This window comes from Macaca mulatta, chromosome 16 (assembly GCF_049350105.2).
Source record: "Macaca mulatta isolate MMU2019108-1 chromosome 16, T2T-MMU8v2.0, whole genome shotgun sequence".
NCBI lineage: Eukaryota > Metazoa > Chordata > Mammalia > Primates > Cercopithecidae > Macaca > Macaca mulatta.
The window spans coordinates 92336527-92361493 of record NC_133421.1 but is presented as its reverse complement, the minus strand read 5'-3'; the positions used below and the strand labels follow the sequence as shown (position 1 = coordinate 92361493).

The window sequence follows — 24967 nt, the reverse complement described above, 5'->3', positions numbered from 1 at the left end:
GCACGCACGTCCAGCACGCACGCACGTCCAGCACGCACGCACGCACGTCCGGCACTTCCGGCCGCGGCGGCCTCAGCGCCGGCCAGAGGGGACCAGACCGCCGGCCCCGGCGAGCGGCATGCGGCGCTGAGGAGCGGCGGCCCAGCATCGCGGAGCCATGAACCTCCTGCCGTGTAACCCTCACGGCAACGGGCTGCTCTACGCCGGCTTCAACCAGGACCACGGTGAGGAGGCGCGAGGCGCGGCCCTGTCGCCCTGCCTGCCCGGGCCTTCCCGCAGCCCGGGGTCCCCGACTCTCCGGCCTCTCCCGGGCGCCCCTTTCCGGCCAGGCTTTCCCACCCGGGACCCCAGCCCCGCCCGAGCTCCCCTCCGAAGTCTCCGGCTCCGGCCCTCGCCGCCGCTCCCAGCCTCAGCCGGGGTCCGGACCAGGCCCGAACCGGCTCCCACCCTCCCGGCCTTTCGTCCCCCGCTCACCCCCGGGTTGTGGCCGCTCCCGGCCGGCGGTCCCGGGCCGAGGTCGAGGTTGGTGGGAGACGGCGCAGAACCCCGGCCTCCTGCGCGGCCGCCCCTCCGCGCGCGCCACGCCCACTCGGGTCCCCTGGCTCCCTGCGGGCTCCCTGGTTATCGGGATTTTCCGCGCAGCGTGATTGACGCGCTGCGCGGAACCCCGTTTTGCCCCCTGCTCCTTTCAGGGTGTTTAGCAGGTAGCCCGTGGCTGAGCCGAATCCGCTTGGGTTCACTGGAGCCGCGGAGTCGGCGCCCCTGACGCCTCTGGTGGCGAGTGGCGCGGGTGGGGTGCGGGTCCCCCCTCTCCGGTCAGTTTCAGTCGGAAACTCACTCTCCCCGCCCCCACTCCCCGGGATTTTTCCTCGTGTTTGGTGGAATAAAATGACTTAAGGGAGGCCCGAGGGAAATCCTACTTCTTTTCCCATGTCGGAATCCAGGTGTAAGCACTGGATGATTTAAAGCGCCCAGGGAAGGTGACCTCCTTCCCCGCAGGTGCTTCAGAGCGGCGCGGTCGGGTTCCCGCGGGAGGCGGGCGGGACCTGGATTCGGATGGTTGCCTCCCCCGCTCCCATTTGAAGGGCGCACTTCCCAAAGGTCATGATGGGGAAGAAAAGGAATGACCGTTATTCCGAGACAGACTTCTGCGAGCCTTTACGTGTTGGTTTTGGAAGTTTTGTCTTTGAAGAGAATCCAGGCAGGTGCTGTATGATCCCGTATTTGTGAAGACAATTTTATTTATTTATTTATTTTATTTTGAGGCGGAGTCTAATTCTGTCGCCCAGGCTGGTGCGATCTGGACTCACTGCAACCTCCTCCCGGGTTCAAGCGATTCTCCTGCCTCAGGCTGCGGATTAGCTGGGATTACAGGCGCCCACCACCACGCCCGTCTAATTTTTGTATTTTTAGTAGAGACGGGGTTTCACCACGTTGGCCAGGCTGGTCTCCAACTCCTGACCTCAGATGATCCCCCCGCCTGGGCCTCCCAAAGTGCTGGGATTACAGGCGTGAGCCACCGCACCCAGCTGGATTACACGTACTTAAAAGAACTGGTCAGTGATTCTGATGCCCTGGGGCCAATCAGGCTTCCTGGGCGCTGCCAGCTTCCCCAGGGTTGTGTGCTGGGGTTTCTCTGGGAAGAAAGTTTTGCTGAGATGGCAAGGGAGATGCCCAGCTTCCTCAGAGGGTGGTTTCCAACCATCTGGTGTTTGTAATGCCTTCTTTTTACTGAAGTGTGCTATACCTGTAGAAGGGTGGATAGATCGTAAGTGTTCAAGTGATGAATTTTCCAAACTGAACACAGGTGTCACTAACAATTAAGAAATTGAACATACCTGGCCACCCTTGATTCCAATAAATGCTCCCTACCTGACTTGTGACGTCATAGATTAGTTTTGCCTACTTCTGTACTTTATTTTTGTACTTTTTTTTGTTTCTAGCTTTTTTTTTTTTTTGAGACGGAGTTTCACTCTTGTTGCCGAGACTGGAGTGCAATGGCTCGATCTAGGCTCACAGCAAACTCTGCCTCCCAGGTTCAAGCAGTTCTCCTGCCTCAGCCTCCCAAGTAGCTGGGATTACAGGCATGCACCACCACGCCTGGCTAATTTTGTATTTTTAGTAGAAATGGGGTTTCTCCATGTTGAGGCTGGTCTCCGAACTCCTGACCTCAGGTGATCCGCCCGCCTCAGCCTCCCAAAGTGCTGGGATTACAGGCATGAGCCACCGTGCCCGGCCGTTTTGTAGCTTTCTTACTCAACATCATGTTTGTGATTTTTATTTTCTTCTGTATTGTTGAGTATAGTTGTAGATCTTTTTTTTTTCTTTTCCGAGATAGAGTCTTGTTCCCACCCAGACTGGAGTGCTGTGGTGTGATCTCTGCTCACTGCAACCTCCGTCTCCTGGGATCAAGTGATTCTCCTGCCTCAGGCTCCCAAGTAGCTGGGATTACAGGCACCCGCCACGGTTCCCAGCTAATTTTTGTATTTTGAGTAGAGACAGGGTTTCACTGTGTTAGCCAGGCTGGTCACGAACTCCTGACCCCGTGATCCGCCCACCTCGGCCGCCGAAAGTGCTGGGATTACAGATGTGAGCCACCATGCCCAACCAGATCATTCTTTTTTTTTTTTTTTTTTTTTTTGTTGAGACAGAGTCTTGCTTTGTCGCCCAGCCTGGAGTGCAGTGGCTGGATCTCAGCTCACTGCAAGCTCCGCCTCCTGGGTTCACGCCATTCTCCTGCCTCTGCCTCCTGAGTAGCTGGGACTACAGGCGCCTGCCACCTCGCCCGGCTAGTTTTTTGTATTTTTTAGTAGAGACGGGGTTTCACAGTGTTAGCCAGGATGGTCTCGATCTCCTGACCTTGTGATCCGCCCGTCTCGGCCTCCCAAAGTGTCAACCAGATCATTCTTGATGTACAGTATTCCTTTGTGCAGACATACAACAATTCATATATCCATTCTACCATGGTTGGACATTTGGGTACTTTCCGGTTTTTGGCTATCATAAGCATAATATGAGTAGTAAGAATAATGATTATTCTAGAACATGTCTTTCAGAGAGCATATGTTCACATTTCCACAAGGCATATACTGCTATATACCTAGAAGTAGAATTGACAGTATAGTAGATAGTACAAATAGTTTTCCAAAGTGGTTGTACCACTTTGCCCTCAAATGGCAGGTCTGAGAGTTCCCAAGGCTCTACACCCAGCTCACATTTGGTGTTTTCTCTTATTTTTGGTCATTTTGGTGGCTGTGTAAATCTCTCTGTGTTGTTTATTTGCATTTTCCTGACTTCGTGTTTCTTGACCATTTGGATATCCTCTTGTGACATGTCTAAGTCTTTTGCCCATTTTTCTATTGAGGACTTTGCCTTTTTCCTGTGGATTTCTAGGAGGTGGTTTGGGTATTTCTATTTTTATTTTTTTTTGAGACAGAGTCTTGTTGTGTTGCCCAGGTTGGAGCACAATGGCATGATCTCAGCTCACTGCAACCTCCCCCTCCCAGGTTCAAGCGATTCTCCTGTCTCAGCCTCCCGAGTAGCTGGGATTACAGGCGCCCACCACCAAGACTGGCTAATTTTTTGGTATTTTTAGTCGAGATGGGGTTTCATCATGTTGGTCAGGCTGGTCTCGAACTCCTGACCTCAGGTGATCCACCTGCCTTGGCCTCCCAAAGTGCTGGGATTACAGGCACATGCCACCATGCCTGGCTAATTTTTGTATTTTTAGTGGGTTTCACCATGTTGGCCAGGGTGGTCTCGAACTCCTGACCTCAGGTGATCTGCCCACCTCGGCCTCCCAAAGTGCTGGGATTACAGGCGTGAGCCGCCACGCCCGGCCTGTTTTGTTTTGTTTTTTTGAGCTGGGATTGCAGGCGTGAGCTGCTGCGCCCGGCCTCGAATGGGAATTTTAAGAGGCCTTTGCATTGGTCTTTCACACCCACTTGTGCAGTCATTGCAAGGAACCAGACTTCGCGACATTTCATGTGAAAAATAATTGGGCAGTTTGTTTTTTTCTCTTTCCCGCCACAGCTTCGTAGAGCCAACAGTTGGACATGGCATTTCAGGAGACGGATGCAGTCCTTGGGTCATACACAAGCATTAACACACTGTTATCTTCGCACTTAAGCGCTTTGTTCAGTTTCTTTTTTTTTTTTTTTTTTTTTTTTTTTTTTTTTGAGACTGGAGTCTTGCTCTGTCACCCAGGCTGGAGTGCAGTGGCCGGATCTCAGCTCACTGCAAGCTCCGCCTCCCGGGTTTACGCTGTTCTCCTGCCTCAGCCTCCCGAGTAGCTGGGACTACAGGCGCCCGCCACCTCGCCCGGCTAATTTTTTTGTATTTTTTAGTAGAGACGGGGTTTCACCGTGTTAGCCGGGATCGTCTCTCGATCTCCTGGCCTTGTGATCCGCCCGTCTCGGCCTCCCAAAGTGCTGGGATTACAGGCTTGAGCCACCGCACCCGGCCTCTTTGTTCAGTTTCTAACGGTGCCGTTCGCTTGTGTGGCTGGTGTGTGGCTTGGAGACAGTGACCAGGATGAGTGACCTGGGTAACTCATTGAGACTCTGACAGGGTTTTAAGGAGTGAGGATGATTTATAGGTGGGACAAAGTCACGGGAGACCACCCTGTAAATGGGAAAGAGCATCCTTGCCTCACCTTCCCGGTTCCTGGATCTAGGACTACCTCTTGTCTCCCAGTACCCTGCCCTCCCCTCACCCGGTGTCCACAGTGGGTGGGATTGTCTGCTTGGTGGGTTTCCTCTAGAGGTGTCCTTTGCATTTGTCACTCATTGCCCTCCAAGCCTGGGCCACGGGGATGCCACAGAAGGACCCTGCAGTGGGGAAGCTGCGTGAACAACTCCAAGACTCCTTTGCTAAAGGACAAACAAAATGTCCCTCATGAATGTGCTTGTCACTTAGTAACATTTCTGCAAGGAAAGGAGTTGTGACTTAGCACCTGTGGTGCCTGTGTGGTTTCAGCATCTGCAGGAGTTCGCAGCAGTTGCCGTTTCTCCAGACCTGGGGATTAATGTCTGTCTTACACTTCTGCTTTAGGATGCTTTGCGTGTGGGATGGAAAATGGATTCCGAGTCTATAACACTGACCCACTGAAAGAAAAAGAGAAACAAGGTAAGAATTAACGGACATTTCCTGGTTTCTCCCTTTTCCAACCCTCAGAGTCTAAATTTAACCTTGCAGGTGGAGCAGGGAGGGGATGGCTGTTTCTGAGAAGTGGGTAGGGTTCATGGCCCCTCGCCAACTTGGAGGGAGCTGTCCTCTTTCTTCTGTTGAGCTTCTACAGGTGCTGAGGGATCCAGGAGTGTGCTGAGCAGGTTTGTTCACTGGCCTGATTTCTCTAGTGAACTCTAGATCAGCGTGAACTTCTCGTGCCTTTTCCCTGTCACATCAGGGATTTTTGGCAGCAGAAACCTCTTTTCAAATAAAATCTCACCTGTAACCCTGGGATGTAAAACAGTAAGTGGTCCTTTATGTCTGGGAGTTTATTTTGTAAGTCAGGGTGCATTTCCTCAGGCTGCATCCACAGTGTGTACATTTGAGTCCTGGTTATGCCCTTTACCAGGTTGCTGTGCAACCTTGGGCAAATTTCTCAGCCTCCTTGGACCTCTTCCCACCCCCCCTTTCTGAGACAGAGTCTCGCTGTGTCGCCCAGGCTGGAGTGCAGTGGCATGATCTCGGCTCATTGCAACCTCCGCTTCCCGGGTTCAAGCGATTTTCCTGTCTCAGGCACACGCCACCACGCCCGGCTAATTTTTGTATTTTTAGTAGAGATAGGGTTTCCCCATGTTGGCCAGGCTGGTCTTAAACTTCTGACCTCATGATCTGTGCACCTTGGCCTCCCAGAGTGCTGGGATAACGGGTGTGAGCCTCCCCGCCCGGCTACCTCTCTTTATATGTGAAATAAGGTTGATAACAATGACTGCCTCATGGAGCTATTGTGAAAATGAGTCGGAGTGCGTCAGACACACAGATCAATGCCTGCACACACGTTAGGTGCTGTGGAGTGTGTGATGCCACCATCATCATCAGGAGTAGCACCCGCATTACTCTCAGAGGAAGTCAGTGGAATTAGCCAGTGTTACAGGTGAAGTTGGTGGCTTTTCATGCATCTAATTTATAGTTACTTTGTTTCACTTGGAACAGTAAATTGAGACAGTTCTGCTTTATGCAGATAAGTAGTTGCAAAATGTTTTAAAACAGCTTGACTTGCAAATCTCAGGATACTTTTTACTAAATTGACCCAGAAGCTTACAGAAGAGTTGCAGGCATTGGTGTCCAAGTTGAATCATTAGCAGCTGTGTGGGAAAACTCCCAACCATGTTTCCTCTCCGCTCTTAACACCATGACAGATGTCAGCACAGAAGAAGACTTCTGTGACTGAATGTGGGGCTGACACCATCTACCTAGAGACAGAGTGAGATCCCACAGGCCGAGGGCTCGGTCCCCAAGACTGCCCCAGCCCCACCGTGCTTGAGTCTGGGCCTTCTAACCTTCAGACAGAAACGCTGCTGCTGATGTGATGGGTAGAGCTCAGCGGGGACGCTTGGTTGCCTGCTGCTCGCTTCCTGCTGCGCAGCCTGGTTCCTGACAGACCACCACTGCCCGGGGCTGCGGACCGCCGTAAAGGACACTGCCAAGAACACAGATGAGGGCAAGCGCAGGACAGGGTGTGGGGGATGGGCCGTGGAGTTTCCAAGCCCTCCCTGGGTGGCCGCCCTCCAGGACCTTCCGTGTGCTCAGCTGACCGCTTGGATTTTTATGTGTTTTATTTTTTTACTTCAAAATTCATTTTTCTTTGATTTTTTTCTCTTTTTTTCCACATGTGTTACAAAAAATACCTTTTGGAGAGAGATACATATATATATATATATATATATATTTTTTTTTTTTTGATGTCTTGCTCTGTCGCCCAGGCTGGAGTGCAGTGGTGTGATCTCGGCTCACTGCACACTCCGCCTCCAGGGTTCAGGCCTTTCTCCTGCCTCAGCTTTCTGGGTAGCTGGGACTACAGGCGCCCGCCACCACACCCGGCTATTTTTTTTTTGTATTTTTGGTAGAGATGGGGTTTCACTGTGTTAGCCAGAATGGTCTTGATCTCCTGACCTTGTGATCCGCCCACCTCGGCCTCCCAAAGTGCTGGGATTACAGGCGTGAGCCACCGCACCCCGGCCACCTCTTGGATTTTTTTTTTTTTTTGAGACGTAATCTTGCTCTGTCGCCCAGGCCGGAGTGCAGTGGCGTGATCTCAGCTCACTGCAAGCTCCGCCTTCCGGGTTCACGCCATCCTCCTGCCTCAGCCTCCTGAGTAGCTGGGACTACAGGCGCCCGCCACCTTGCCCGGCTAGTTTTTTGTATTTTTTAGTAGAGACGGGGTTTCACCGTGTTAGCCAGGATGGTCTCGATCTCCTGACCTCGTGATCCACCCGTCTCGGCCTCCCAAAGTGCTGGGATTACAGGCTTGAGCCACTGCGCCTGGCCGGATTTTTAAGGAAGCTTCATAGTATCTGCATTCGTTCTCCCAGTGTGTAGGGCGGGACCCTCTCTACGGAGGGTCTTCAGACCTGCAATCAGGTGGAGAAGGTTTGAGTTCTGCCTTAGCAGGCAACAGGAGGGCAGGAGAGAGATTCTCGTTCCTGAGGCCTGACACACCCAACATTATAACAAAAGACTGTAGCAGGGTCTGGGTGTTAGGAGCCAGGAACCGCCGGTGAAAGCCTGTCTGTGTCTTATAACACCACAACAGCGTATTAGCAACTGCTTCCTAATTAATGAAGTGTTTACAGTAAGTTCAACATTTCTTATAAAAATGAATGTGACGGCCCATATGGTGACTCACGCCTGTAATCCCAGCACTTTGGGAGGCTGAGGTGGGCAGATTGCCTGAGCTCAGGAGTTCGAGACTAGCCTGGGCAACACTGTGAAGCCCTGTCTCTACTGCAAATACAAAAAGTTAGCCAGGCGTGGTGACGTGTGCCTGTAATCCAAATTACTGGGGAGGTTGAGGCACGAGAATCACTTAAACCCGGGAGACCGAGGTTGCAGTGAGCCGAGATTGCGCCACTGTACTCCATCTTGGGCGACAGAGCAAGACTCCATCTCCAAAAAAAAAAAAAAAGTTAAGAAACATCTAAAACTTCTAAATTCCAGAAAAGTATACCATTGTCATGGTTTAGTGCGTCATTCACGTACCCAGTCCTGTGCGTCTGCTGGCTCGGCCGTGTCTGGGGCAGGCTGTCCCTGAGCTTAGCATGCAGTCAGTTCTCACATGTGTGTGTGTGTGTGGTGTGCTCCCGTTTCCAGATTATGAGTAGATAGGCCCTAATGTGAGATGGATACGGTAGGGCCACACTGTCTTTTTCATGGCACATTTAAACAGTTTGTCTCTGCACTTAGACTCACCTGCTGCTCTGCGTCTGGCAGCTTACAGTTTAACAGTGGAGAGCAGGCCGGGCGCGGCGGCTCACGCCTCTAATCCCAGCACTTTGGGAGGCCGAGGTGGGCAGATCACGAGGTCAGGAGATCGAGACCATCCTGGCCCACATGGTGAAACCCCATCTCTACTGAAAATACAAAAATTAGCTGGGCGTGGTGGTGCGTGCCTGTAATCTCAGCTACTCAGGAGGCTGAGGCAGGAGAATTATTGAACCAGGGAGTCGGAGGTTGCAGTGAGCCAAGATCTTGCCACTGCACTGCAGCCGGGTGACAGAGCGAGATTCCGCCTCAAAACACACACACACACACACACACCCCCACACCCCAGTGAAGAGCAGCAGCAGACTTGCCCTTGTTCCTTTTTATTGTAGTACTTGGCTTTCCTGAGTGGTGGGGAAGGAAGCCTGCGTTGCAGTGTGTCCTGGATCTGGGCTTGTGCATGGTTCTCTGCAGCGTGACTGTGGCATTGAATAAGGAGCCTGTGGGCTCTGAGCAGGACGCCTCTTCCAGATATTCCTCTGCCACTTGGCAGGAACAGGAAGCTGGTGGTTCAGGGAAGCCGCCTTGGGGATCCCTGCTCCTTCAGTCTTGGGGGGCAGCGTTCCCCCACCCTGCTCCACGACATAGGTCCTGCATCCGTTGTACACCCAGGTTTGTTCTTTCCAGAGATGGGCTGGCTGTTCTACTCTAGGAGGCCCCTGGACCCCAGGGAAGCAGCCCAGAGTGGAGAACGCAGCTTGTCACGGTCCTCATAGTGGTGCTGTGAGATCACAGCTCAGGACTCGGATTCAGACATACCGTACACGGCCGAGAGTCTACTGCCAAAAACGTTCACTGGTCATGGGAACAAATAGCAGTGTTTCAAGAACGATACTTGAAGTATCCAGTGGTTGTAGAAACGTAAGAGTGTGTGGAAAAAGTCAGCTCCACTCGTCACTTAAAAACACAGCTCTCGGCCGGGCGCGGTGGCTCAAGCCTGTAATCCCAGCACTTTGGGAGGCCGAGGCGGGTGGATCACGAGGTCAGGAGATCGAGACTATCCTGGCTAACACGGTGAAACCCCGTCTCTACTAAAAATACAAAAAACTAGCCGGGCATGGTGGCGGGCGCCTGTAGTCCCAGCTACTCGGGAGGCTGAGGCAGGAGAATGGCGTGAACCCGGGAGGCGGAGCTTGCAGTGAGCCGAGATCACGCCACTGCACTCCAGCCTGGGAGACACAGCGAGACTCCGTCTCAAAAAAAAAAAAAAAAAAAAGACACAGCTCTCGCGTATTACAAAGCTGAATAGAACCTGGGTAACTGGGGCCCGGCCCGGCCAGTGAGCTTGCTGGGTCTGCACGGTGGGTCTGCACGGTGGACGGAGGTGTTCCCAGGCATTCCGCTGTCTTCAGTGCGGCCTGCTTATGCCATGTTCAGACACCCCTTTCCCCATTGTCTTTGATTAGTTTCTTGTCTTTGGCAGCAGGCTCTGTTGGGAGAGTCTGGGCCTGTGGAGGTGAGGTGTAATTACATATTTTGGTTTTCATCCTGGCTGGTAACTCCCACAGCCCTGGTTAGTCTTTTTGTTTCAATATTGGCCCTCAGGGGAGGCCTCTGACCTCCTTCTACCCCTGTTCACCCTAACGTGTCCTGTCTCCCCACCACCACCCCACCTTTTTCTTTCTTTCTTTCCTTTCTTCTTTCCTTTCTTCCCTTTTTTTCTTTCACAGAATCTCTCCCAAGCTGGAGTGCAGTGGCTCCATCTTGGCTCACTGCAACCTCCACCTCATGGGTTCAAGTGATTCTCGTGCCTCAGCCTTCCAAGTAGCTGGGATTACGGGTGCCTGCCACCACACCTGGCTAGGTTGTTTTGTTTGTTTGTTTGTTTGTTTGTTTTGTATTTTTAGTAGAGATGGGGTTTCACTGTGTTGGCCAGGCTGGTCTCGAACTCCTGACTTGAAGTTATTTGCCTGCCTCGGCCTCCCAGAATGCTGGGATTACAGGCATTAACCACCACGCCCCCACCCTTTCTAATTGTGGGTCTTAAGACCCTCCCCAGAGAAGGCCGCACCCTCTGCCCCTGGGGAAGGAATGCTGATATCACGAAGCTTCCATAAAATCCCAGGGAGACAGGGTTCAGCAAGCTTGGTGGAAGCTCTGCGTCCTTCCCCGAATACCTTGCCCTGTGCATCTGTTCATCTGTGTCCTTTGTAATATTCTTTGTTATAAACTGGTAAACATGAGGAAGTGTTTCCCTGAGTTCAGTGAGCTGTGTCAGCAAATTGAATCCAAAGAAGGGGTCACGGGAACCCCAACTTGAAGCTGGTCAGTCAGAAGTTTTGAAGGTTCTGACTTGCGACTGGTGTGTGGTGCAGACAGTCTTGGGGACTGAGCCCTCAACCTGAGGATCTCACACGTCTCCAGGTAGATGCTGTCGACTGAGTGAGAGGATACCCGGCTGGGGTTTGCTGTGTGGTGTCTGCTTTGGTCACAGAAGTCTTCTGTGTTGATAACTGTGTGAGAGCAGAGAGAGACCATGATTAGAGGAGAGAGTTTTTCTCCACCACAAGGACTGGGGTGTACCTCAAGTTTTCCTCAGCTGATGTTTAGTAGGAGCCTGTTTTGTGTCCTTCGCAACCTATTGCTGCAGTTTTAGTTGCTATTATAGAGAAGTCCAGCAGCTAGGGACCCTTAGAGATGCAGACGCTGACATCCTGGGCAGACTTGGGCATTTCTTCTTTTTGTTGGATATAGAATGTTCCAGGAGTAAAGGCTCGGTGCTGCGAAGTAAACCAGCACTCAGGCAAAAGTTTAATTCTCTCAGCAAGGCAATTTACTTCTGCAGAAGGGTGCCACTTCCATCAGTCAAGATGGCAAGAGCCCAGAGAACAAAGGAGACCAGGGGGATTTTATCCTGAACGCAGTCCCTGTCTCTGCGTCACTCCCCCATGGGCTGGGGTCGGACGGCACAATCTGAGCTGACCTGATTGGCTACTTGTACATGTTTTTCTCAATATAGAAGGGGAGGGGTGTGAGGTACAGAAGTGGAGCGTGTGAGACGTGCAGTTCCGGGGAACACTGGATACAGGCAACCGAGGGAACAGGTGTGAGTTGTTGATTAGAGCTGACGGGAAGCAGGTAGGCTATTTACAGTAACTGGGGGCAAGGAAGAACAAGAAAGTTGAGTTTGAGAACAAAGGATAAGGAAGTTAGCAGGCTAAATAAACCCTTTGAAGAGAAACTCAGAAAGATTTATTGTATCTTACATTTTTCTGTAACAAGGACTGTTCTTTGTAATATTTTAGTACCAGCCCTTGGGGTCTGGAACGTAGGAGGCTCTGAAAGTAACCCTGGTCTTTCTGTGGGGAGACCCTCTCTCCCTCTTCAGCCGCAGGAGGTGGGGGCCAGGTGCTATGGGAGAATCTCTTTGGCAGGGGTTTAAAAGTCCTCTCTAACTCCTGAAGTTGGGCTGTTACCTCTGATTACTTTTCATTGCAGGAAAGGCCTTCACTCTCCTCTTCTGCCTCTTCTCTTGATTCTGAAAAATCTGTTCTTTTTTTTCTTTCCATGGTTAAAACTCAGAGACTGCATAGCTAACTGTGCTGGTGACTGACTGCGTTTGTCTTAATTCTTAATTCTTTTTTTTTGTTTGTTTAAGACAGTCTTGCTCTGTCACCCATGCTGAATGGGTGCGATCCCAGCTCACTGCAGCCTCTGCCTCCCGGGTTCAAGCGATTCTCCTGCCCCAACTTGCTGAGTAGCTGGGATTAGACATGCATGTACAGGCCTGAGCCACCACACCTGGCCTTTTTATTTTTTTTTAATTGAGGCAGTGTCTCACTGTGTTGTCCAGGGTGATCTTAAACTCCTGGCCTCAAGTCATCGTCCCGCCTTGGCCTCCCAGAGTGCTGGGATTACAGGTGTGAGTGAGCTGCTGCCACCACGCCCGGCAAATTTTGTATTTTTAGTAGAGACGGGGTTTTTCCATGTTGGTCAGGCTGGTCTCGAACTCCCGACCTGAGGTGATCCATCTGCCTCGGCCTCCCAAAGTGCTGGGATCACAGGTATCAGCCCCTGCACCCAGCCAACATTTCTTCTCTTAACCATTAGCCAGAATCACATCTTGCTAAGGGAATGACTTGTTGCTTTTAGAACTTGAAAAGACGGCTGCGCACAGTGGCTCACGCCTGTAATCCCAGCAGTTTGGGAGGCCGTGGTGGGCGGATCGCCTGAGGTCAGGAGTTCGAGACCAGCCTGGCCAACATGGCGAAACCCGTCTCTACTAGAAATGCAAACATTAGCTGGGTGTGATGATGAGCGCTTGTAATCCCAGCTACTTGGGAGGCTGAGGCAGGAGAATCGCTTGAACCCAGGAGGTGGAGGTTGCAGTGAGCCGAGATCGTGCCATTGCACTCCAGCCTGGGTGACAAGAGCGAAACTCCATCTCAAAAAAAAAAAAAAAATCCTGAAAAGACGACAGATGAAGCATTAATAACTTTATTAATAAGCCTAAGATCACGTAGTTTATAAAAGGGCTAAACTTTGTTTTTTTTTTTTTTGTTTTTTTTTTTGTTTGTTTTTTTTGAGACAGAGTCTCGCTCTGCCGCCCAGGCTGGAGTGCAGTGGCCGGATCTCAGCTCACTGCAAGCTCCGCCTCCCGGGTTCACGCCATTCTCCTGCCTCAGCTTCCCGAGTAGCTGGGACTATAGGCGCCCGCCACCGCGCCCGGCTAGTTTTTTGTATTTTTTAGTAGAGACGGGGTTTCACCGTGTTAGCCAGGATGGTCTCGATCTCCTGACCTCGTGATCCGCCCGTCTCGGCCTCCCAAAGTGCTGGGATTACAGGCTTGAGCCACCGCGCCCGGCTAAACTTTGTCTCAGTTGAATAGTGTTTGAAGAACACACTAGTGACCTTGGCATGATTCTCAGGTCACTCAGATGTGTGTCTAAAACTTACTGAACCTACATTGAGGAAACAGTTACACTTCTAACACCTGGGGCGAAGCAGGTCTTTGGTGGCAGCATTTGAAAAAAAAAATTAAGGTAAAAAAGCATGTAAAATAAAATTTACCATCTTAACCATTTTTAAGCATATAGATCAGTAATGTTAAATATATTTACATTGTTGTTAAACAGACCTCTAGAATTTCATCTTGGAAAACCAAACTCTGCATCCATTAATTCTCTCTCCCCTGTCTCCTAGTAAGCACCATTCTGCTTTTCTGTCTCTGTGGACTTGACTGCTGTAGGGACTTGCTATGAATGCCATCATGTAGCACTTGTTGTTTTCCGCCTGGCTTATTTCACTTAGCGTAGTGTCCTCTAGGATCTCTGTTGCAGCCTGTGTCAGAATTTCAGGCCAGGTACCACGGCTCACCCCTGTAATCCCAGTGTTTTCAGGGGCTGAGGCGGGAGGATTGCTTGAGGCCAGGAGTTTGAGAGCAGTCTGGGCAACATAGTGAGACCTTATCTTGAAAAAATAATAAATGAGAAAGAATTGCTTCTGTTTAAGGCTGAGTAATAAATCATTGCACGTGTGGAGCACGTGTTGCTTATTCATTTCTCCACCTGTGGACTCAGGTCCTTCTGCATCCTTGCTATTATGAATGATGCTGCTGTAAGCGTGGGTGTGCAGGTATCTCTTCCAGACCCTGCCTTGAGTTCTTTTGCTTATATAACTAGAAGTGGGATTGCTGGATCATATGGTAACTTTTTTTTCTTTTTCTTTTCTTTTTTTTTTTTTTTTTTTTTTTTTTTGAGACTGAGTCTGGCTCTGTCGCCCAGGCTGGAGTGCAGTGGCCGGATCTCAGCTCACTGCAAGCTCCGCCTCCCGGGTTTACGCCATTCTCCTGCCTCAGCCTCCCGAGTAGCTGGGACCACAGGCGCCCGCCACCTCGCCCGGCTAGTTTTTTGTATTTTTTAGTAGAGACGGGGTTTCACCGTGTTAGCCAGGATGGTCTCGATCTCCTGACCTGGTGATCCGCCCGTCTCAGCCTCCCAAAGTGCTGGGATTACAGGCTTGAGCCACCGTGCCCGGCTTCTTTTTTTTTTTTTTTTTGAGACGGAGTCTTACTCTGTCGCCCAGGCTGGATGGAGTGCAGTGGAGATCTTGGCTCACTGCAGCTTCCGCCTCCTGGGTTCAGGCAATTCTCCTGTCTCAGCCTCCCGAGTAGCTGGGACTACAGATGTGCACTGCCACTCCAGGCTAATTTTTGTCTTTTTAGTAGAGACAGGGTTTCACCATGCTGGCCAGGGTGGTCTTGATCTCCTGACTTCGTGATTCCCCCGCCTAGGCCTCTCAAAGTGCTGAGATTATAGGTGTGAGCCGCTGCATCCAGTGGTCATATGGTAACTTTTTGATTTATAAAAATTAGTTGTTTTTTTTTTTTTTTGGAGACAGAATCTTGCTGTGTCGCCCAGGCTGGAGTGTAGTGGCACGATCACAGCTCACTGCAACCGCCGCCTCCTGGGTTCAAGTGATTCTCCTGCCTCAGCCTCCCAAGTAGCTGGGATTACAGGCGCCTGCCACCACACCTGGCTATTTTTTTTTTAATTTTTGGTAGAGACGAGGTTTCACCATGTTGGCCAAGCTGGTTTCGAACTCCTGATCTCAAGTGATCTACCTGCCTCGCCTCCCAAAGTGCTGAGATTACAGGCGTGAGCCACCACGCCCAGCCTTTTTATTATTTTTTAATTGAGGCAGCGTTTCACTGTTGTCCAGGCTGATCTTAAACTCCTGGCCTCCAGTCATTGTCCCGCCTTGGCCTCTCAGAGTGCTGGGATTTATAGTGTGAGTGAGCTGCTGCGCCCAATCTCTCTGATTTGTTGAGGACCTGCCATACTTTTTTCCAGAGCAGCTGCATCAGACAGGTGTGAGAGTTCCCTTACCTTCCTGTCTTGGCCAGTGCTTGTTATTTCCTGGGTTGAAAAACAATGTTAGCCATCCTCTGCAGTGAGCCCTGTTCCCATCACTGCACTTGCCTGGGCAACCCTGTCTCAACAAAAGAAAAACGTTAGTCATGCTGATGGGTGTGAGGTGGTGGCATCTCACTGCGGTTTTGATTTGGATGTCTCTGATGCCTAATGATGCTGAGCATCTTTTCTTGTACTTGTTGCCATTTGTAAATGATCTTTGGAGAAGTACTATTCAAATCTTTTGCCAATTTTAAAATCAGGTTGTTGTTGTTTTTATTGTTGAGTTAGAAAAGTCCTTCATGTAGTCTGGATATTACCCACTTATCAGATGTGTGGCTTGCAAATACGCTCTGCCATTCCATAGACTGTGCTTTCGTTCTGTTGATTGTGTCCTTTGGTGCACACAAGTTTGATGTCCCAAAAGCACGTTGCCCGTGCTGGTGTTTTTGTTTTTGTTTTTTGAGATGGAGTCTCCCTCCTTTGCCCAGGCTGGAGTGCAGTGGTGTGATCTCTGCTCACTGCAACCTCCGCCTCCCGGGCTCAAGCGATTCTCCTGCCTCAGCCTCCTATGTAGCTGGGATTACAGGCGTGCACCACCACAGCCGGCTAATTTTTGTATTTTTAGTAGAGACGGGGTTTCACTATGTTACGCAGGCTAGTCTCAAACTCCTTACCTCGTGATCTGCCCACCTCGGCCTCCCAAAGTGCTGGGATTACAGGCATGAGCCACTGCTGCCAGCCAAGTTTTTAATTTTTATTTTTGGTAGAGAAGGGATCTCCTTATGTTGCCCAGGATGACCTTGAACTCTTGGGCTCAAACAGTCCTCCCACCTCTGCCAAAGTGCTGGGATTACAGGTGTGAGCCACTGTGCCCAACTGCCTTGAATTTCAGATATCTCAAAGATCAAGGTGAGGCACTTTTGAGTCATTTTGTGCAGCTGTAACTGGAGAGGTAGAGCTCATGGTCATTGCAGACAGAAGTGAGTGGACAGTCCTGAGTTACGTGAACCATACAGAACGTGGGAGTTTCTCATCAGTGTGCCCCTGTTGCTCCCCTCAGAGAGCATTGGTCATCCTTTTGTCATGGACGACCTCTGAAAATTTGTGGACATTTTCCTCTTACATAATTCATGAACAGTTTGGAGCATTTCAGACTGCGGTGGCTCACACCTATAATCCCAGCATTTTGGGAGGCTGAGATGGCAGGATTGTTTGAGACCAGGAGTTCAAGACCAGCCTGGGCAATACAGTAGACCTCGGTTCTACAAAATTTTTCTGAAAAAATTAACCAGGCGCGGTGATGTGTGCCTATAGCCCCAGCTACTCAGGAGCCTGAGGCAGGAGGGGTCCTTGAGCCCAGGAGTTTGAGGCTGTAGTGAGCTATGATCACTTCACTGCATTCCAGCCTGAGCAATATAGCAAGACCCTGTTTCTAAAAAAAAAAAAAAAAAAGAAAGAAATGATAAAAATCACTCAGCATTAAAGTTTTTCTTTTTTTTTTTTTTTGAGATGGAGTCTCTGTCACCAAGCTGGAGTGCAGTGGTGTGATCTCAGCTCACGGCACCCTCAGCCTCCTGGGTTCAGGTGATTCTCCTGCCTTAGCCTCCTGAGTAGCTGGGACTACAGGTGCCCGCCACCACGCCCAGCTAATTTTTGTGTTTTTTTTTTTTTTTTTTTTTTTTTTTTTTTTTTTTTGAGACGGAGTCTCGCTCTGTCGCCCAGCCCAGGCTGGAGTGCAGTGGCGCGATCTCGGCTCACTGCAAGCTCCGCCTCCCGGGTTCACGCCATTCTCCTGCCTCAGCCTCCCGAGTAGCTGGGACTACAGGCGCCCACAACCGCGCCCGGCTAATTTTTTGTCATTTTTAGTAGAGACGGGGTTTCACCGTGGTCTCGATCTCCTGACCTTGTGATCCGCCCGCCTCGGCCTCCCAAAGTGCTGGGATTACAGGCGTGAGCCACCGCGCCCGGCCAATTTTTGTGTTTTTAGTAAAGACAGTGTTTCACCATGTTGGCCCGGATGGTCTCTTTCTTGACCAGGCTGATCTGCCTGCTCAGCCTCCCGAGCAGTAAAGCTTTTAGTGTGCTTTCTTGGAGTTTATGGGTTTAGGATGCTTTCTTGGAGTTTACAGGTTTAGGATGCTTTCTTGGAGTTTATGGGTTTAGGATGCTTCCTTGGAGTTTACAGGTTTAGGATGCTTTCTTGGAGTTTACGAGTTTTGCCATCTCTTGAAATATGGATTCAAGTATTTCACACATTTTTCTGAGTTAGCTTCCTGGGGTGTTGTGTGCTCAGCCTTTATGAAACAGTGAACATGACGACAGTAAGCTGAGAGAAGTTGGAAACCTAGCACTATTTTTTTAGCCAGTCACCTTTCTCATTTCTGATGATAGTTAGATATAAATTGCTGATTAAAAATGAGTTCTGTAGGCCGGGTGCGGTGGCTCAAGCCTGTAATCCCAGCACTTTGGGAGGCCGAGACGGGCGGATCACGAGGTTAGGAGATCGAGACCATCCTGGCGAACACGGTGAAACCCCGTCTCTACTAAAAAATACAAAAAACTAGCCGGGCGAGGTGGCGGGCGCCTGTAGTCCCAGCTACTCGGGAGGCTGAGGCAGGAGAATGGCGTAAACCCGGGAGGCGGAGCTTGCAGTGAGCTGAGATCCGGCCACTGCACTCCAGCCTGGGCGACAGAGCCAGACTCCATCTCAAAAAAAAAAAAAAAAATGAGTTCTGTAGGCCAGGCACGGTGGCTCATGTCTGTAATCCCAGCACTTTGGGAGGCCAAGGCAGGTGGATCACTTGAGGTCAGGAGTTTGAGATCAGCCTGGCCAACATGGTGAAACCCCATCTCTACTAAAAATACAAAAAGTAGCCGGGCATGGTGGTGCATGCCTGTAGTCCCAGCGACCTGGGGAGGCTGAGGCAGGAGAGTGGGTTGAACCCAGGAGGTGGAGGTTGCAGTGAGATCGTGCCACCACATTCTGGCCTGGGTGACAGAGCAAGACTCCATCTCAAAAAATAAAGTCCCGGCTGGGCGCGGTGGCTCACGCCTGTAATCCCAGCACTTTGGGAGGCCGAGATGGGTGGATCATGAGGTCAGGAGATCGAGACCATCCTGGCTAATACGGTGAAACCTCATCTCTACTAAAAAATGCAAAAAACTAGCCGGGCGCGGTGTCGGGCGCCTGTAGTCCCAGCTACTTAGGAGGCTGAGGCAGGAGAATGGCCTAAACCCGGGAGGCGGAGCTTGCAGTGAGCTGAGATCCGGCCACTGCACTCCAGCCTGGGCGACAGAGCAAGACTCTGTCTCAAAAAAAAAAAAAAAAAAAAGTCCCGTATTCCCAGCTTGCCATTGGGAGGCTGAGGCAGGAGGATCATGTGAGCCCAGGAGTTGAAGGCTGCAGTGAGCTGTGATTGTACCTGTGAAGAGCTACTGCACTCCAGCCTGGGCAACACAGTGAGATCTTGTCTCTTATTAAAAAAAAAAAAAAAAGAAAGAAAATTACCACGTTACCTGTTTTGACTTTCTCTTTTCTTTTTTATTGTAAAATATACATATTAACTTGTAACATTTGTCTTTTTAAAACTATCATTTCAGAATTTCTGGAAGGAGGAGTTGGCCATGTTGAAATGTTATTTCGCTGCAACTATTTAGCTTTAGTTGGTGGTGGAAAAAAGCCGAAATACCCACCCAACAAAGGTACTGTAATTGTGTATTTAAGAATCATGCCTCATGTATCCCAGTCTTTTTTTGAATGTGTTTCTGTTTGTGGCCATGTGTGATTTTCCCTAGCAATTTTGTGAAATACCCAGGACTGGTCGCTGGGGAGGAAGCAGGTGGAGAGGGCGCCAGGTCTCTGTTCCCGTACGGAGCACCTGAAGAGCGTCACTCGCTTGAGTTGTCATAGAACACGTGCTTTTCGGTCAGTCAGTAAACAGAAAACGGGCCCGCTGCACCTTAGGTTGACATCATATATGTCATGAATTCATTTTAATGCAAGGTAGAAGGATTTTTTTTTTTCTTACTGAGAGCCATTGACTTAAAGGAACATTAGTTTCATAGCTACGTAGAACAGAAATCCAGTTTGGCTCTGGGTTTCGGGATATTTTTGTTGGGGCGGGAGTCCGTGCATGTGAGTGCAGACAATGTGGCATGAGAGCTCTGGCCCTTTTAAGTAGAGGGAGGAGCAGACAGCTTTCCTGACAGCTGCGTGCCTCGTGCCAGCCTAACCTCGCTGTTGGTTGAGGAAAGAGGGCTCGAGGCGAAACATCCAGGAATGGAGGGCAGAACACGGAAGACGTGGGAGGCAGGAGGCGGTAGGTGGGAGGTGGGCTGGGGATGGGAGGCGGGAGGTAGGCTGGGGGCGGGAGGTGGGAGGCAGATCTCTGGGAGGCTCGAATGCCAGGTAACGTGTGGCCCGGAAGGAGATGCCATCAGATCTGTGTTTTGGGAAAGTTCTGGTCTGGACGCAGTGCATGAGGTGAGTGAAGAGACACCAGAGGATGGGGCAGGCGTGGAAAGCCGCTGTTGATGGGGAGAGGCAGGAAAAGTGGAGCGAGCATCGTCATCGGAGCCCAGCGCTAGGCGGGAGGAGGCCTGAGAAAAGCGCTCTGGTTCTGGTGACGTTGAAGGCTGCCGGTGGTCTTGGAGGATGGCTGAGTGGGAGCCCAGTGGTGGGTGGGTGGGGTGGAAGGAGGTGGGGAGGGAAGGAGAGGCTCAGTGAAGGAGGCAGTTCTGAATCAAGACCAGGATGGGGCTGTGGGGGCGCCGCATGCCAAGTGGGAAGTGAGCGGGTGAACTAGGATCTGGGTGAGACCACGTACTTAGGAATAGAATAGCCCAGCCCAGGTCAGGCACAAAGGGATTGTGTGGAAAGGCAGAAGGTTCTAGATGACTCGTGACAGGCTTTGGGGCCCAGCTCACAGTTCTCAGCAGAGCCCCGTGAACTGCATGAACATGAATGTGCGGAAGAGAGTCCACACTCAGGTGAGGGCTGGCCCTGCCTGACACACTCAGGTGAGGGCTGGCCCTGCCTGATACGTTTATTTTTGTTTTGGAATTAGGAGCAGAGAAATGAAATGGGGAGAGATTATTGGCAGGAAGAACAGTGGAAGACAGGGCTTGAGGTCTTGGCGTTTGAGCAGTTCTGTAGTCTCACAGGTCCGAGGTTAGTCTGCCAGCTTCAAAGCAGAGTTGAGAGCTAGCCTAGCCCAGAGCGGCAGAGGCCTGTGGCTTGTGGGTCCTCTGGAGGAGCCCACCCAGAAGGGACAGCGGAGGTTCCACAGAGAGAGCTGGGCAGGCTTTGCAGGAGAATGACTTTGCCCTGGCTAATTGGGGATGGGCAGAAATCCTGCTGGAGATTTGGTCTGTGTCTTGTCATGGAGAACTTCATCGACCATTGAGGAGGAAGGGAAGCTTACAGGTGGAAGTCAGGAGGCCTCGAGGGCCGCTTCCCCTGCCTTACCTCTGGCATTGCTGGGGGACCCCAGGTGCTAACAAGGGAGCCATTTGTATGAGAAATCTCAGGTCTCATTCTCATTATAAGGTTTCTAAGAGGTGAAAAAGCCTTAGAAATTTCACAGACGTAGAAGAAAGCAGTATTCAGCAGGTTTTTGAGTACCACATACTTTTTGTAACATCGAAAGGTACTTTTTTTTTTACTAGTAAACTTGATTTTTATTTGTTTATTTAGTTTTGAGACAGGGTCTCACTGTATTGCCCAGGCTGGAATGCAGTTGTGTAATCCTGGCTTACTCCCCAGGCTCAGGTGATCCTTCCGCCTCAGCCTCCCAAGTAGCTGAGATGACAGGAGCACCCACCACACCCGGCTACTTTTTGTGTTTTTAGTAGAGAGTGTTTCGACATGTTGCCCACGCTGGTCTCAAACTCTGAGCTCCATTGATTCGCCTGCCTCTGCCTCCCAAAGTGCTGAGATTGCAGGTGTGACCCATCATGCCCGGCTGTGTTTTTTTGAGACCAGGTCTTCCCCTGTTGCCCATATTGGAGTGCAGGGGGGGTGATTATAGCTCACTGCAACCTCAGACTCCTGGACTCAACCTGAGTAGCTGTGACTAATTTTTAATAACTTTTTATTTCAGTGATGGGAGTCTCACTATGTTGCCCAGGCTGGTCCTGAACTCTTGGCCTCAAGGGCTCTCACACCCCAGCCTCCCAAAGCACTGGGATCACAGGCGTGAGCCACTGCACCCATCCCTCCTGTGGTTCTTCAGAAGCACGGTGCTGGCTGGCATTCTCATCCCTAAAGCTTATTGGTACATCAGCCCTTAGAACACAAACTGCTAATTTATCCTAATAGAATGTTGCAATGTTAGCAGGCAAACAAGACAGAAGAAGTTTTGAACTTAAAAAGGAGCAGGGGCTGGGTGCGGTGGCTCACACGTGCAATCCTAGCACTTTGGGAAGTTGAGGCGGGTGGATCACTTCAACCCAGAAGTTTGAGGCCAGCCTGGGCAACATGGTAAAACCCCACCTCTACCAAATAAACAAAACTTAGCTGGGCATGGTAGTGCATGCCGGTAGTCCCAGCCATTTGGGAAGCTAACGTGGGAGAATCTCTTGAGCCTAGGCTGTAGTGAGTGAAGATCGCGCCACTGCACTCCACCCTGTCTCAAAAAAACAAAAAAAGAACAAGAACAACTCAGGACGTTGAGTGGAGTGAAAACCTCGTTGGCCCTGATTTGTGTCCCTCTGATTTCACTTTAAAGCTGAAACCGCCCTTCCTGATGCAGGTTTATCTCCAGCACTTTAATGTCATTGGTCAGCTTGCCCGTGGGCTCAGTCGGGTGGAATCAAGGAAGGTCAGGGAGAGGAAAGTAACCAGGCAAGGGTCGGCAGAGAGAAGATGAACGTGCTTCGCGTGCCTGTGTGTGAGGCCAGTGGGTCGCCTGAGACCGGGACCGGGCCGTGCGCACTGAGAGAGGAACGGGCGGGGAGGGAGCAAGTGGGCGGCCAGCTACCAAGAAGGGGAGACGCTGTGAGTGGGGAAGGGGCCCGAGGGCAGATCCCCGGCACAGCTCCCGGTTTGAGTTGTACCCCAAGGCCTCCCAGGTGCGGGTGTGTGTCTGAGGCCTGGGGCTGGGCACAGCCGTGCCAGTGGGAAGAGAAACCGCCTTAGGTGTCAAGCTGGCATCTCTGCATCCCAGCACCGTGGCTGTTCATGACTGTTCGTGACTGTTCATGACTGCGTTCATCTGTTCTTTCTGATGTTTCAGTAATGATCTGGGATGACTTGAAGAAGAAGACTGTTATTGAAATAGAATTTTCTACAGAAGTCAAGGCAGTCAAACTGCGGCGAGATAGGTGGGTTTGGTGTCAGTAACTTTTTAAAGTGGAATTTTACTTTCTCTAAAGATGGCTGAAATACTTTTCTATTTCTAGCAGAAAAATGTTTAGGAAATTATGTATTAAAATGTTGGCCCTGGTTTTTATGACCCAAAGGATATAAGGATTATTTATATTGCTGCAAGAAAGGCAGCGAATTGTATTTGTTTTCGGGGCTCCACTGGAGGTAAGTAGGTGGTGGGCGTGGATGGCACACGCCACAGTGTCCCAGGCAGTGGGTCTCACTGTGGTGAGTTCTGTCCCATTCTGACAGGTGCAGAGCTGAAGACATGAGTTTTGAGCCTTGAATTACCTTGCTTTTAGCCCATACTTTGCCAAATGCTGCCTCTCAATAAAGGTTTTCGATTTGAGGGTAAAGGAAAACTGAATTTTCTGTGTTGAAAGTAGCAGGTGGCTCTGTCAGCCATGGCCTCAGGGGCATTTAGGGGGAATATGGAAGTTTGTCCTAGTACATTGAGCAAAATAGCGCAGAGTTCGTTCATTCGGGTTTTTATTTAATATGATTTCCATATTTTACTCTAAGATTTCCATCTCTGTCGGCTGTGGGAGGACAGTGGCCAAGCAAGTTGGATGTAAACAGAGGTCATTCCACCTCCCTGCTTTTTTTTGTTTTTGTTTCTTTTGTTTTTGTTTTTGTTTTTTTTTTTGAGATAGAGTCTTGCTCTGTTGCCAGGCCGGAGTGCAGTGGCACAGTCTCAGCTCACTGCAAGCTCTGCCTCCCGGGTTCAAGCAATTCCGGCCTCAGCCTCCCAAGTAGCTGGGACTACAGGTGCACGCCATCATGCCCGGCTTATTTTTGTTTTGTTTTGTTTTAATTTTAATTATTATTATTATTTTTTGAGACAGAGTCTCTCTCTTGTTACCCAGGCTGGAGTGCAGTGGTGTGATCTCGGCTTACTGCAAGCTCCACCTCTCGGGTTCAAGCAATTCTTGCCTCAGCCTCCCGATTAGCTGGGACTGCAGGCTCCCGCCACAATGCCTGGCTGATTTTTTTGTATTTTTAGTAGAGACAGGGTTTCACTGTGTTAGCCAGCATAGTCTCCATCTCCTGACCCGGTGATCTGCCCGCCTCGGCCTCCCAAAGTGCTGGGATTACAGGTGTGAGCCACTGTGCCTGGCTGATTTTTGTATTTTTAGTAGAGACAAGGTTTCACCACATTGGCCAGGATGGTCTCAGTCTCTTGACCTCATGATCCGTGCGCCTCGGCCTCCCAAAGTGCTGGGATTACAGGCATGAGCCACTGCACCCGGCCAGCTTTCCTGCATTTTTGTGTGGGTTTGTCATTTTAATAACGTCAGTATTTAAAGGCCCTTAGTAATGCAAATGTTTCCGGCACCGTGGCTCATGCCTGTAATCCCGGCCCTTTGGGAGGCCTCCCGGCCCTTTGGGAGGCCGAGGCGGGCGGATCATGAGGTCAGGAGTTAGAGACCAGCCTGTACCCCATCTCTACTAAAAATACAAAAATTAGCTGGGCATGGAGGTGCGCCTGTAATCCCAGCTACTTGGGAGACTGAGGCAGGAGAATTGCTTGAACTCAAGGGGGTGGAGGTTGCAGTGAGCCGAGGTCGTGCCACTACACTCCAGCCTGAGCAACAAAGTAAGACTCTGTCTATTAAAAAAAATAATAGGCCGGGCGCGGTGGCTCAAGCCTGTAATCCCAGCACTTTGGGAGGCCGAGACGGGCGGAACACGAGGTCAGGAGATCGAGACCATCCTGGCTAACACGGTGAAACCCCGTCTCTACTAAAAAATACAAAAAACTAGCCGGGCGAGGTGGCGGGCGCCTGTAGTCCCAGCTACTCGGGAGGCTGAGGCAGGAGAATGGCGCAAACCCGGGAGGCGGAGCTTGCAGTGAGCTGAGATCCGGCCACTGCACTCCAGCCTGGGCGACAGAGCCAGACTCCGTCTCAAAAAATAATAATAATAATAATAATAATAATAATGCAAACGCTTGGGCCAGATCTAGGAACTTCTGCTTTCAGACTTTTCTTATTTTTTCCAGACGCAGTAGCATAAAAATATCGCTTCTGCTATGTGTTTTGCTGGGTTCCGAACCCAGATGAAATGTTGGATGTCTGTGAACCTCAGCGACATCTCTTAGGCTGTTCTTCACCCGGGCGAGAAGCGCTCCCTCGGCAGAGCCAGCCTGCGTGCTCTCGCCTCCAGGCCTGGCGCTGGTTCCTGCCTCCAGAGGCTTTTCTTCAAGAATGATCCTTTTCTGTGTGGTATTTCCAGTGTCTCGCAGTTTCAGTATGAGAAG

At 50.7% G+C, this 24967-nt stretch overlaps 1 protein-coding gene across 1 annotated transcript in view; it reads left to right on the top strand.

Annotated features, from left to right (window-relative positions):
* The first annotated feature begins 53 nt into the window (after nt 1–53).
* The window catches only part of WDR45B (WD repeat domain 45B), a 34378-nt gene continuing 9464 nt past the window's right edge, over nt 54–24967 (top strand). The window contains exons 1-4 of the mRNA XM_028837040.2: nt 54–224; nt 5053–5127; nt 18942–19043; nt 22577–22664. Of these exons, the coding sequence (XP_028692873.1) occupies nt 158–224; nt 5053–5127; nt 18942–19043; nt 22577–22664 (332 nt within the window). The 5' untranslated portion in view covers nt 54–157. The remainder of the gene's footprint in view (nt 225–5052; nt 5128–18941; nt 19044–22576; nt 22665–24967) is intronic.